The following is a 13537-nucleotide window of genomic DNA, read 5'->3' on the forward strand; positions in this document are numbered from 1 at the left end:
TTCTGAATTGAATATATTTCATGATTTTGATTTGTCTACTTGAGACATTTTTATGGCTTTGTCAGCATATCATCAATAAAGCAGCTCACTGTGTGCCTTTTCACTCTTCTCAATAGCGCCGACCTCCCCCATCTAAAATAGAAAAAAGATACATGCATAAGATTTTTCCGAACACTAAAAGTATTTAAAAGGTATTCAAAAGAAAATGTTCAATGGTATACAGCTGAAAATGAAATGAAACAATCAAAACATAAAAAGAAGGGAAAAAAAGTCACCATAAGAACAAAAATTCATTGACTGAGAAATAATTAAGTGTTGTTTCCAACATTTTAAACTTACATATACAGCATAATCCACTGTAACCATATCTGAAGTCGCAGTATCCGTTAAAACCACAATTCGTGTACTGGTCACAATATCCGTAGCACTGATTACCATGGTCATAATATCGCGCTAGAAATTAATTTCAATTATTAGTTTCAGCATTTTTATCCATCGTTTACATGTGTCACCAAATTTTCCGAAAGTTTATTTTTGAAAGAAAGTTGGGGTATATTATTGTTACTCATGTCCGTCCGTCAGTCTGTCACACTTTTCTTCCCTGAACTCCTCCTACATTTTACACAGTAGCCTAATCATCTTTTGGGAGATGGTTGGTGGTGTCATGTAGATGTGCAGTAAAGTTTCGGAATTTTGATTTTGCCCCGGGGGGTCAGATCGGGGTCTAAAAATGGCGTTTTTTGTGCAAAAAGTCCCGTCTTCCCTGAACTCCTTCTAGACAGACATAATATAAACACAAGAAACAAAATATGTATAATAATTAGTCAAATGGAAAACAAATATATACTATTTAATTGGAATCACAAAATAGATTGTTATTTCAGGGACAGGAAGTGGATAGGGAGATTGGAATCCCCCATCCCCCCTCTGGAATTTGCTTTGTTATTTAAACAAGACTATATACTGAAGCAAATAAAAATGACTCTAGACATCCTCCCCCTAACTTAAAAAACATCGACCTCACTATCATTGTTTTTTTTATTTGTTTATTTGTTTTCAGTTTTTTTTCTCCTGCTTGTTAGGAAATTCTGGGTTGGAATTTTTTGACTGAGATGTGAACCCCCCCTCCCTACTCCCAAAAAAAAAACAACGGGAGATAACTTCACAATATAAAATTCGTCTAGTGTGGCATGCGATGATCTTTGACCCTTTTTGAACTTTAACCTAATTGTTTGGGTGTATTTTACCCCCCACTATACTTAAATCTTCTACTTACCTACTGCCTGTGTCTCGTCAACTTCATGAAATATAAATCCAATTATAACACAAAATAAATTAATCCAATGCACACCAGACTGCAGCCATGTGCTAATTCCATTCGACAAACCTTCGTCGATTCTGTCACCTTATCAGATAAAGTGGGAATCGGCCGAGGTGTGCCAAATGGTGTTTAATCTAAAATTATGATAATGGGTGACGCAACGTGATGTGATGTAGAAATTTACATGTTAACATGTATAGTACAAGAACAAATTTTTAATTAATTCATAACAAACGATATTTAACAAACCTTTTCCATCTAGCCTATTCCAAAAAGTATGTGCTGTGTGATTGTGGTGTCGAGTCGGGGGGGGGGGGGGATTATTAAATTTAAAAAGGTCCTTTTATGAGCAAAACATATATCAAAATCTAATTTCAGGCGCGGATCCAGAAATTTTTTCCAGGGGTGTTCTACCTCAGTCAAAAAAAATCCTATCCCAGAAATTTCTTGACAATCAAAAAAAAAACCTAAAGTAAAACTCACCAAACGTCAAAAACCTATATCGTAGGTGTGTGTGTGTGTGTGGGGGGGGGGGGGGGGGTAGTGGTGATTTCTATTGCCTCAAATCTTTAACTTTTCATACCCATTTCACACATATTCGTGTTTACCAGGGGGGTCTGCGTTTGCCAAGGGGGGTCCATGGTAACGTTTTTCTTGTTTTAATATATACATTTTTTATCCTGGTAAATTTCAGGGGGGGGGGGGGGGCTGACCCCCCCCCCCCCCCCCGACAGATCCGCGCATGAATTTACATCATTAATAGACTTCAGACTGGTATATATTGAATTAAGCATGTATAGAATAAATATAAGAGGTTCTGAGTTATTGGTCACAGGGTCTGAGAATTTCAGACTCAATTTGATGAATACATGTAAATTATACAATTATTTTGACTTTTTCTTGCCTATTTATAGGCAAACACCTTAGTGCGGGTATTACTGTCTCATGACAGCATCTAGTTTTTTCTGTGATTTATTTTCCATTCATTATAAAAAGAAAAAAATGAAACTCATGTAAGAAATGAACAGTACTCTGTTGTTATCAAACACATTACTGTAAATATTTTTTTTCTTCGTGACAACTTCATTTTAACGTTATTACGCGAAAGGTTATGCTCGCAAAAATTAAATTTTTTGCGTATAATTATAGTATTCCTTACAATTATATAGGGCAAAATTGAAATTCTGAAAATTTTGTCTCACTTATCTAGAGTCAATGACTACATGTATTTCACGAAAATAAAGTGTCACGGATATAACGTATAATTATGAAATGATTTTTTAAATGTACAAATTAATCAGATCGATGTAAAACTTACCATGAATTACGCTAAGCAAACAAACAAGGAGTATCAAAACAGCCAACACTTTGCCCATTGTGACGAGGATTGCAGATTGATCATACAGAGTTATTAAGGCGGCCTTTTATTTAAATCTAGATTTAAAATTGACCAATCGGTATTTTTATTTTCGATTTAAAACCTGAGTGAAATTGATATGCAGATTTATCCATCATCTGGGACATTTATTAAATGAACAAACCAATTACTAGATTATGTGCATTAATCAACATGTCAATATAGGTATAAATGTGTTTACATAATAAACAAAAGAACGCGGATATTCTTAAAATTGCATATTCATTATAATTATACTTCTCAAAGATATTGAAGTCTGAAATTTATTAATACCATACATCACACACATAAGGAAAAAAAATAAAGAAGGTAAAATCCACAGGTTTTCCCATGTAAATTTCCAAATACGTAAACAAATGTACTATTTTGCATGACATTTTTGCATACATTTGAAATAGACGGTTTTTGATAATTGACAGAAATTATAATGGAAACTTGAGACTTAATCACTGTGATGATATTAAACGTATTATTAAAAACAACCAACAAAACCATCTTTAAAAAATATCAATTTTCTGCCAAGGATGACATAATTATGCTTGACAATTTGGTTTTTTTTAACTTCAAACACTTGACTTGTAAATCAGGATTTATTTAAATTTTGGTGGACACATACGTTTAAAATTACAGGTTTAGTAGGATTGTGTCTTAGTTCTATGCATATGTGTTCATATACGTAAATAAATGTAATGGAAAACAGTGATGAAATTCTAATTATAAAAATGGTGGAACATTTATTTAATGATTTTAATTGAATAATATATCTGTTTAAAGTATAGTTCAATGATCCTACTTTAATTTCATTAAATTGATATTGACAATGACATTTTACAGTCGGTGTGAATATAACTTTTAAGTTAAAACAATTACTGAACTGAATCTCTTTTGTTGATCTGACTAGATATAATAAGTTTATTTTCCCTGTATGTATACTGAGATAACTTCTTGAACTTCTTAAATCAAGTTGTATTTAAATAATGTCATAATGTTTCTTTTCTTTTCTTTTAAAGGAATATATACATAGTCATATTAATACAAAGTACAATTGTATCTTATAAGATTTTTTCTAGGGCTGGGTATTGGCTGGAGATTTCGTATTGCGATATATTGCGATATTTTAAACTGTATTGTTATATGTATTGCAATATTTTCAATGTAATAAAATGGCATTTTCTTACTATGTTTATTATAATTTACATGCAGAATGTACATAATTAAGATAAGTTACCGACACGAAAAAAAATCTTGTTGATTTCATTTAAGCAATGCACTAAAATGTTCCCACAGAACAACTTCTGTCTTAATGTTTGGCTTAATAATAAACTTTCATAAGTCCATTTTTATTTTAATGACAAAATTCCTTGATCTAAGCATATTGCCAATATATCGATATTACAACATCGTATTGCGATACATTTTTTGTCATTGTATTGCAATATATTGAAATATCGATATTATTGCCCAGCCCTAATTTTTTCAGGGTTTAAGTATTGGAATGTTTGAATCATACGTTGTTGTTCAATAAAATTAATGTAGGTTCGTGCAGTCAGAATCAAACTGTCTGCAAGTATCTATCCACGAATAATATACTCTCAATATGTTTCAGGAAAGAGGGGCTAGGACTGTGACCTAAACAAACCTAAACAAAAATATGATTTGAAAGGTTATGGGTTTATGTAAAATTGTCTTGAACACTGGTTAATGTATATCAATCTTCGACTTTTATGTTGTTGTTTTTTATTTGAATAAAAACAAGTTATTTATAATCAACGGATCATAGAACAATACAGTACTATCTGAAAAGGGGGCATAAATATCTAAGTTGTGCAGAACAGTATGTTTGGCCTGCACAGTTATATAGTTTTGATTTTAATAAGAAAAGAAATGGTTTGAGAAACTTCTGCCGACCAGTCACATCCGCAGTGTGTTCCTGAGTCATGATCCGGTGAATGGACAAATCCGTGAAAATTTTAATGTTACAGCGCTAGCGGCTGCAACATTATTGAGGACAAACCAGTTGTGTACGATCGTTCGTGTACATGTACTAAGTAAGGTGCGTGATGGTTCGTGTAACGTGCTAGATCGTGCATATATCAGACTCAGTCATATGCTGTTTTAATTGTTTGTGATCGTGCATTAAGAAACGTGTTTTGGAAATCTTCATTGGAATGTTGTTTGTAAAGCACGCATTTCATTCTCTTTATTTATTAAATCAAAATAAAATAAATGGAGCGCAAAGTTAATAACAGAATGCAGAGCGGACTAATTATCGCTTGTTAATAAGCAGTATAGTAGGACGTGCAGTATTCTGTTCTCGTCTAATAGCGTGATTTTTTGTGATAAACAGTAATTAGATTTTTAACGACTTTTTCTTTGATGTTTAAAATATCAAAATATATATTTCTAGAAATAAAGAAATACATGTACATATCATTCTCGTGCTCAATTCAATTCAATTCCTTTATTCCTTGTATCAGCAGATACATCAGATTAATATAGTAGTTACATACAATATACATGTACTTATTTGCCATGTAAACATATATTACAATGTATTTACACAAGCATTAATAAATGTACATATCTATACATACTCATTATTATAATAAATTTATTTTACTTTCTCGTAAATGACAGGCTTCTCTTAAAAAATTCCCCAGACCTCTTAATTCCCCTACATTTTGAACACTTAGTAATTGTATTAATTTATATACAGTACTATTTTGATAATAATATTTCTTAATATATTCATTCCTTAAATTTTCATATGTTGGACATTGTAAAATTAGATGAAATTCATCCTCTATTTCATTTAGAGTACACAATATGCATTTTCTGTCATTTCTATTGGTATTTGTGTATCTACGCCTTTCAATTTATAAGTTGTGATCAGACATCCTAAACTTTGAAATTATTTCTCGATTTTTAGCACTTAAAGGTTTATTAAGGTAATATTGGAGGCAATGTGTATCTGTAAGATATTTGTACAAATTAGCTTTTGGCATTTTGTCGATTTCTGATCTTAATTCTTAGATGTAAATATCTTTCATTCTCTGATCAATAAGTTTAGTAACATATTTATCATCATAATTTGTATTCATCAAGGACTTTAGTCCTAATCTATCCAGTTCTGTTTTGATATTTACAATCCATTCATCATTTTCCTGTACCGTTTCTTCATAACATGTCTTAAGAATACAATTTTCTGCTTTTCTTAATGCTCAATACTTACGTAAATATTTAGTCAGTGAATGTATATGTGCAAATGATTGTGTATGGATTTTGTTTATCAGCGTTTATCTCTAGAACTCTCTTTCAATTATTTTTTATGATTTCTGCAATAAATGATTTGTTCAATAATTGTTGATTTTATAGAGTAACAGATATGAAATCAATTGAAACGTGGATATGAAACTGATTCTTATAACTTAATTCATTCCCTGACATTTTTTACAATCATTTCAAATAACGCGCACCAATACCAAATCAAACAAGAGGCTCATGGGCCTGAGCAATTTGGCTAGGAAAAAAAGCAGAAATCAGTTTATTATTGAAAACTTTAAACCCAAAAGTGGTCCCAACCAATCCTAAAAAGGGAGAGGGTATGATTTGAACAAACTTGAATCTATCCTTACGAATGATGTTTGCATATATCTTTGACTACCTGTGGCTTTATTGCCTTAAGACTTTACATTTGAACTTACATGTACATTGTGGCCCCACTCTACGGCCAGGGGCCATGCCTGGAACAAAATTGAATCTACACTACCCGAGAATTCTTTCATATGAATAGGACTAATCATGGCTTTTCTATTCTTGAAAAAAAAAAATTCTCAAGATTTTTTCTGCATGTTTCTATGTAAAACTTGTATTCAATGTTGAATGAATGTCCACTACCTGAGGATGCTTCATTAAAAATATGATCATTCATGCCTTTCCTATTTTTGAGAAGAATATTTTAAAAGAATTATCCTAGATATTTCTATGTAAAACTTTGATCGGCCATTGAAGCCCCGCCCTACACCCAGGGCTCATGATTTGAACAAACTTGAATCTACACTACGTGAAGATGGTTCCCTCTTAGTTTCAACTTTCCTGGCACAGTGGTTCTTGAGAAGATTTTTAAAAACATACCATCAAATTTTCATTATTTCTGAATTATCTCGCCTTGGATAAGGGCGTGGCCCTTCATTTGAACAAAATTGAATGCCCTTTACCTAAGGATACATTGTGCCAAGTTTGGTTTAAATTCGCCTGTGGTTCTTGAAAAGAAGTCGAAAATGTGAAAAGTTAACAACAACAACAATGACGGATAAGAGACAAATTTTGATCAGAAAAACTCACTTGAGCTTTCGGCTCAGGTGGGCTAAAAAGAGAAGAAGAAATCATACTCCGTCACGTTTTCATCACTTTGTCAATATCATAACCTGTACATATATAAATTATTCCCACAATATCAACGAGATATGTCTTCAAATAACTATTATTTCTGGTTGATGACCTTAAAGAAGTAAATATTTAAATGCATGTTAACTTCAAAGTCACATACATGTTTACACGTAAATAGATTTGAATTTTAATGACTTTTTATTCACTACTTCTGTAGGTGATGCTGTACTGTATGTGAAGTTATATATTTGAAAGAAGATGATTTACAAAATCTATAAAATAATATCATCAACAATGCCTCTTTGTGTCTTTTGCAGTTAAAATGATTTCAAATGTTATTTCTTTATATACTTTAACACTGAACCTTGATGTTTCTTGTTCATTACTCCTACATGTAATTGGCATCCGATCAAACCTCTGAAGTTATAGAAGTCTGTTTTTGCTCCAGCATTTATTTTGTTTAGTGGACGTTTGAGCGTAAATACTGTTCGTTATCTCCATAAATATTTCATTTACAACAATAAAATACATCATTCTAATTAGTTTAGTAAAATACGTATATGCTGAAGATAGGCAGATGTATAGGAATATCTTTTTTATTTTTACATCATATGTCTAAGTATGAAAATAAAAATATCACCAATGTACTAATTGGAAGAATCGATATTGATTGTATCATGTCTTTTGTCTAAGACTTGATTATAAATGTAATTATATTTTAATCATAGACAATGTATTCTATCATAAAGGCAGCTGGTTGACCTTCTCATGAGTTTGTATGAAATATATGGAAATATTGAACGAAATCTAAGTAACCCAGGAAGTCAATTTAACAATACAAATTTAGGAACATAGCAAACATGGGCCTTTAAAACATCAGAGTGTGATCATGTGCCATGGAGGAGTGAGGATCCCCTGTTAACCGGATATCCCCCCCTTCCTTGCCTTGATCGGGACAGGAAAAAAGTCCTAGTAAGTAAATGATGGTTTAAGAAATAGTATGAAAACATAAGTCAGCAATTGTATACATTTAATAATATTTGTAATAAACTATTAGTCAGTTAATTGTAACAAACAGCTTAAATAAAGATTGTCATTATAATTATTTCTCATACATACCGGTATAATATCATGTAAATTGAATAAATAATTATGATGAAATATATTCTGTTAGATGTTAAATAAATGTTAAGGGACTCCGACCCTCTGCCAGGAAGGACAACTCTTTAATTTATAATTTAATTAAAAAAGTCTTTAAATGAAGTTTGAAAATTAAATATTTTCATGCAACAATTTTCATTATATGCCTCTCAATGTGCTCCAAGATTCTTTGCAAAGCTCGATAAATCACTTCTAATTTCATATCATGTTAATAAACATTGGTATCTAAAAATGCTTTTTCAGGATAAAAATTACTACTTTTAATTAGGCCTTTCTGAGAAGATCAAAGAACCTTGAAGCACACTGAGAGGCATATAAATTGTAATAAAAATTGTTGCATGAAAAGATTTAATGTTCAAGCTTTATTTAAAGACGTTTTGAATTAAATTATAAATTAAAGAGTTGTCCTTCCTGGCTGAGGGTCGGAGTCCCTTAACACGAATTAACTATTGCAATATGACTTGTGAGTTCTCAAAAATAAATGTAATAATTACTGTATTTACAAAACAATGCGTGAGTTTCACGCACAGTTACCTTCATTACACAGCAGTTGCGATTACACAATACTCTGTCACAAATGTATCGTGTGCGTGATATTATCGACGAGATTGATTACACATAACAAATTAAATGCAATGTAAACGAAAGTCAAAGAAATTTGATCTGAAATAGCGTATCCATTTCTCAAATGCAATTTATAATATATATTACGTTGTATATCTAAATATTTCATTTTCCTTCTGCAATCCCCTTTCCAAGAATTGGTCCTCCTTTCTGCAGGTAAAGACATGGCCAAACTTGATATTTGTATTCCCCTCCAGTATTTTTATATGGTCTGTATTTTTCAGTATCAAATTCCCCGCTAGGGATGTCGACGTCGAGATAAACTGGTGGATCTTCGAAATACATGAACAAGCAAAATACTGCACATGTTCCAGCGTACACGGTAGTTGCTTTTCCAAATGTTTTTCCCGATTTTTTCTGACTTTGAAGAAATTTCTAACAAAAATATATTAATTTCTTTGATTATCAAAGTTAATTAATTCTTGCTTACTAATACTCAGTGGTCATGATTACGTGCAAGGAACACTGTATTTTTATCAGAAGCTTAACAGAACACAAGAAATGTGCTTTACAGTGTAATAATGATGTTAGAAATCCGGTATTGTGAATAAACATTAAGTAGATTTAAAATATGAATAGAGTCAAGTTTTATCATTTTAATCCATAATAATTATATCATCAAGATTTAATTACAACTATGGTGAAGCCACAACATCGAGGTGGCGGAAAGCAATTTAAAACTTATAATCGGCATTCAAGACCATTGAGAAATTTTGTGTTAAAACCTAATATATACTGAGATTTCTAGAATCTCATCCAAAGACTGGTTTCCACGTCCTGCAGTGGACTCAACCTACGAATTAAGGATCACCTAACGCTGTAATCACTGCGTCATGCAGTCGATTAGTTAAAGGCCGAGATAATAAGCACCACCTTCAGATTTACGATTAATAAATGTAAGTAAACATACCTCAACGGAGACGTGGGCAAGTGGTTCTTTGAAATTATTGTACATATTTTTTGCAGCGTCTTTAAACACGTGTACCATCTTTGGAGGTAACTTCTGAAAAGGTTCAATTAAAGACACGATTATCAACTTTTTTTCAAATAACTGAGCAGTGTTTTGAAAATGTTTGATTATTATAGTAGACATTCATATGCAGTGCATTCGTTATCTATATTTGTAAGTGAAACATTTTAAATAAGTGTTTATACTTGTATATGCCAATTTCAATGTTTAACAGATCTTTTCAAAACATAGGATTTATGAACACCTTGTGATATTCATCATGTCAGAAAAAATAATTATACATGTATTGCTAACATTTTTTTGACTTTATTCTGATATATTCTCAGCTCTTTTTGGTCAAACAAAAGGCTCTACTTTTTGTCATGAAACATATCATTTGATTGCTTTGAATCAAAGAAACCTTAACATTGTCAATGTTACTTTGAAACAAGTCAATGCATAACCTTTTAATATTACATAAAGGCCTCTGTGAGAAATGTGTTGCGAGAGCTTCTAACATTTCGTAAATTAAATTTTTTTGGAGAAATACATTTCCAGGTCAATTTATCTTTTTTTTTTCTAAATATTGACCTACATGTTATAATTATGAATAAAAACAAGTTCAATTTTCCTATTACAAGGTATTTGTGATGCAAAATTCTATCACTCCATATTCTTTTAAAGCCGTTGACTTTGTTCAAGTTTCAGACAGTCAAAGACATACAATAAGATATAAAATTAAGAGAAAGACAGTTTAGCAAATCGGCAATATTTCAGTTTCTCGCAAAAAATAACAGTTAAATAGATATAAAAGAAAACCTCTTCGTTTGGTAGAGGAGGAAGTTTGAATGCTGACATGATTTTCTGAATCTCAATAACATCCTTGCTCGCATACTCATTTGCATCCTGAAGACAAAATCAATTAATACCAATTAGATAAACATGTATATCATATTTATAAATACACTTATGGATTTCTTTAAATCTTATTCAAAGATGCATAAATTTGGTGTTAAGTCTTGAACATAACTGATGAAGACAAGATATCTTACTAAAATAAGCAAAATAATTTTCAATTCTTTTCTGGAATCTTTCATTTACTACCGGTATACAGAGGAATGCAAAACTTTTGCAATAACATGTACATGTATTAAGAGCAAACATGGACCTTTATTAATTATTATTAATTGAGGAAGACTAAGATGATATCTTTATTGTAGTAAGTATAACATATGACCATTTTTTTCTATAAGAATTTGAACAATCTTTTTCTACAATTGCATCCGCTGATCATATACTCATGAAGCTTATGGATTTTACACATCCACATCTAATGATGTTAAAAATAATAAGATAGCATAGTACCTGATAAGTATGATACGGAGTTACGTGTTCATGTAAGACATACTTTGCATTAAGTTATACTTAACAAGTAGATTTACTGTGAAGAGGAATGCAATGCTTTTGCCAAAGTACGTAAGACTCGGATAGTACCTTTATTGAAGAAAGAATGTACTTTACTTAAATTACACTTTATGGTAGTAATTCAGGAAAACTAAACCTTTTATTCAAAATTTGTCTTATTACATTGAGTAATATTACGAGTACCCCTTCATGGTAATACACTGTAAGTAACAGAAAGCTTGATATGGAGGTGAAATTTTTAAAAAAAAGGAACAGTATTCAAGCTCGAAAATCCATAAAACAATACAAAATAGAAGCAGAGCAAACATGGACCTCCAAAATATCAAAACTTAAGATCAGGTGTCAAGGAATCTTTAGATAATACCTTTATCATAGTATGGGATACTTAAATACTACCTTTATTATAGCCAGGAGAAAACTGATTCCATCCTCTTCACTCTTTCCTTCTTTATCAATTTGCTCCTTGAAAGCATTCTTCCAAAAGATGTCGTAAAGTTCAGAGAATTTTTTTGCAAATTTTGCAGTATTTTGCCCTTCACCTTGGTTTGTTCTGTTAGGATCAAACATGTAACAATATTGATTTCATTTATACATTCATATAGCTATATATATATATATATATATATATATATATATATATATATATATATATATATATATATATATATATATATATATATATATATATATATATATATATACTATAGAGCTCTTGATATACCTTTCTAACCTCATGTCCTTTGTACAAGTAGCTTTGAAAAACTTTTCTAGCTCCATGTCTTTGCTTTCTAGATCTTCTATAGTTTGTTGTATAATATACAGTTTGTACTTTGAAATTGATTTCCTTTCATTTAATAAGCTAATGCTTTGCAATCCAATACACGTATATCTAAGTTGTAATTTACGTTTTCAGTTGTGTCTTGCATTCCCAGGAACGTTCTTGTTCATTTTTCCCCAATTGAATCAAGTTGCTCTTGATAGTTCAAAATGAATTTTAAAAATCCTTTTCTATGGTTATAAAAAGTTTAATATCGGGTCATTTTTAGTCAGTCGGTTGAGAGAAGGTAAACACAAATAACCTTATGTTTGTCATCATACACATCATATACTGAGTAATGTAATGTAATAGTGTAATGTAATAATGCAATACATCATATAATGTTAACATGAGTATATTCCTACTTTTAACCCTCTGTCTTTACAGAAAAAGTGTACTTCCATGCAACAGCATATAGTCAGCTGTGCCCTATTTTATACATTTATTGACTGAGTTCGAGGGCAACATGCATTTTGCCCTCGAACTCAGTCAAAAAATGTTTTGTTATACCTTTGATTTTATTTTTTTTTTTTACACACATGTATTTTGTACTGTCTTTCGTGATGTAGCATCACTTTTGAACACCAACGAATGAAAATGAGATTAAGCTCCGCCCATTCTGTCACGTAAGCGGTCCAACATCTCATCGACCGGTCCAACATCTTACTTTGCGGTCCAACATCGATTTTTTTATGCCCGCTCAGCAAAACATTAGAAATGTTAGACTTTTTCCGTATAGATTTGTATAGGAACAAATTTGAAAGGTATAACAAAACCAATTCATGATAAAGACTACATATATACATGTTCTTTATCATAAGGTACAAGACCATTTATATGTATTATTCATTACAGATATATACGGAGCAGTTTTTATTTGTATTCGACCTTCTTTATACTTGCCTTTGAAGCTCATTATCTTTAAATTTTTGAAGCTCGGTTTTTAAAGACACATTCTCTTTAGAAAGTCTGAAATGTTGAAAAAAAAAAACAAGAATATGATATTGCACATGAACAATTTTAAATTACAAACATATGCTTGGATGAAACAAAATCATATAAATCGTATAGAAGCTTTTGACATGTATAAATTTTTCTACAGGATAATCATGTAAAATTTAGAAAATGTGAATTTTTAGAATGATGGGGCGAAACAGCGTGTAGAATTTTGCTCTAAATTACCTCTCAATCTGCTTCTTCAAATCTTCGATTTCAACACTACATCTAGAATTAAAATAAACAAATCGATTCAATTTAATTACGTTTGCCAATGTATGCTATACATGTATTTGTTATTCATACATTTTATTGATCAATAAAGAGGTGACAGACTACATTACTCCTCATAAAGTTCATAAAGTTAGGGCATCGTTATTTACTTCTCATCCACTCCATCCATTTGAATTCAGAATCTAAAAAATCTAACTCTTTTTG

At 31.1% G+C, this 13537-nt stretch overlaps 1 protein-coding gene and 1 long non-coding RNA gene across 2 annotated transcripts; both read right to left on the bottom strand.

Moving 5' to 3' along the window:
- LOC134264813 (uncharacterized) lies at nt 1–2707 on the bottom strand. The gene is made up of 3 exons (XR_009991622.1): nt 2640–2707; nt 340–453; nt 1–132 (listed from the first exon to the last, which is right to left on the bottom strand). It is a non-coding gene; the product is annotated as an uncharacterized LOC134264813 (long non-coding RNA).
- Nucleotides 2708–8633: 5926 nt separating this feature from the next.
- On the bottom strand, nt 8634–13502 carry LOC134264816 (uncharacterized). The gene is made up of 7 exons (XM_062747093.1): nt 13483–13502; nt 13286–13327; nt 13007–13072; nt 11683–11836; nt 10681–10767; nt 9823–9915; nt 8634–9287 (listed from the first exon to the last, which is right to left on the bottom strand). Exons 1-7 carry the CDS (start codon nt 13500–13502, stop codon nt 9018–9020), a joined length of 732 nt encoding a protein of 243 aa, XP_062603077.1. The 3' UTR covers nt 8634–9017.
- Between the last annotated feature and the right edge of the window lie 35 nt (nt 13503–13537).

This window comes from Saccostrea cucullata, unplaced genomic scaffold (genome assembly GCF_032062105.1).
Source record: "Saccostrea cucullata isolate Sc308-1 unplaced genomic scaffold, CSIRO_AGI_Scuc_v1 ctg1549, whole genome shotgun sequence".
NCBI classification, from domain to species: Eukaryota; Metazoa; Mollusca; class Bivalvia; order Ostreida; family Ostreidae; genus Saccostrea; species Saccostrea cuccullata.

Coding starts and splice junctions, on each gene's coding strand:
- LOC134264816 (XM_062747093.1), bottom strand. CDS start 13,502: ATGGATGGAGTGGATGAGAA. Junction 10,768..11,682: donor TTCTCCTGGCTATAATAAAG/GTAGTATTTAAG, acceptor TTTTGTCTTCAG/GATGCAAATGAGTATGCGAG. Junction 9,916..10,680: donor CTCCTCTACCAAACGAAGAG/GTTTTCTTTTAT, acceptor GAACCTTTTCAG/AAGTTACCTCCAAAGATGGT.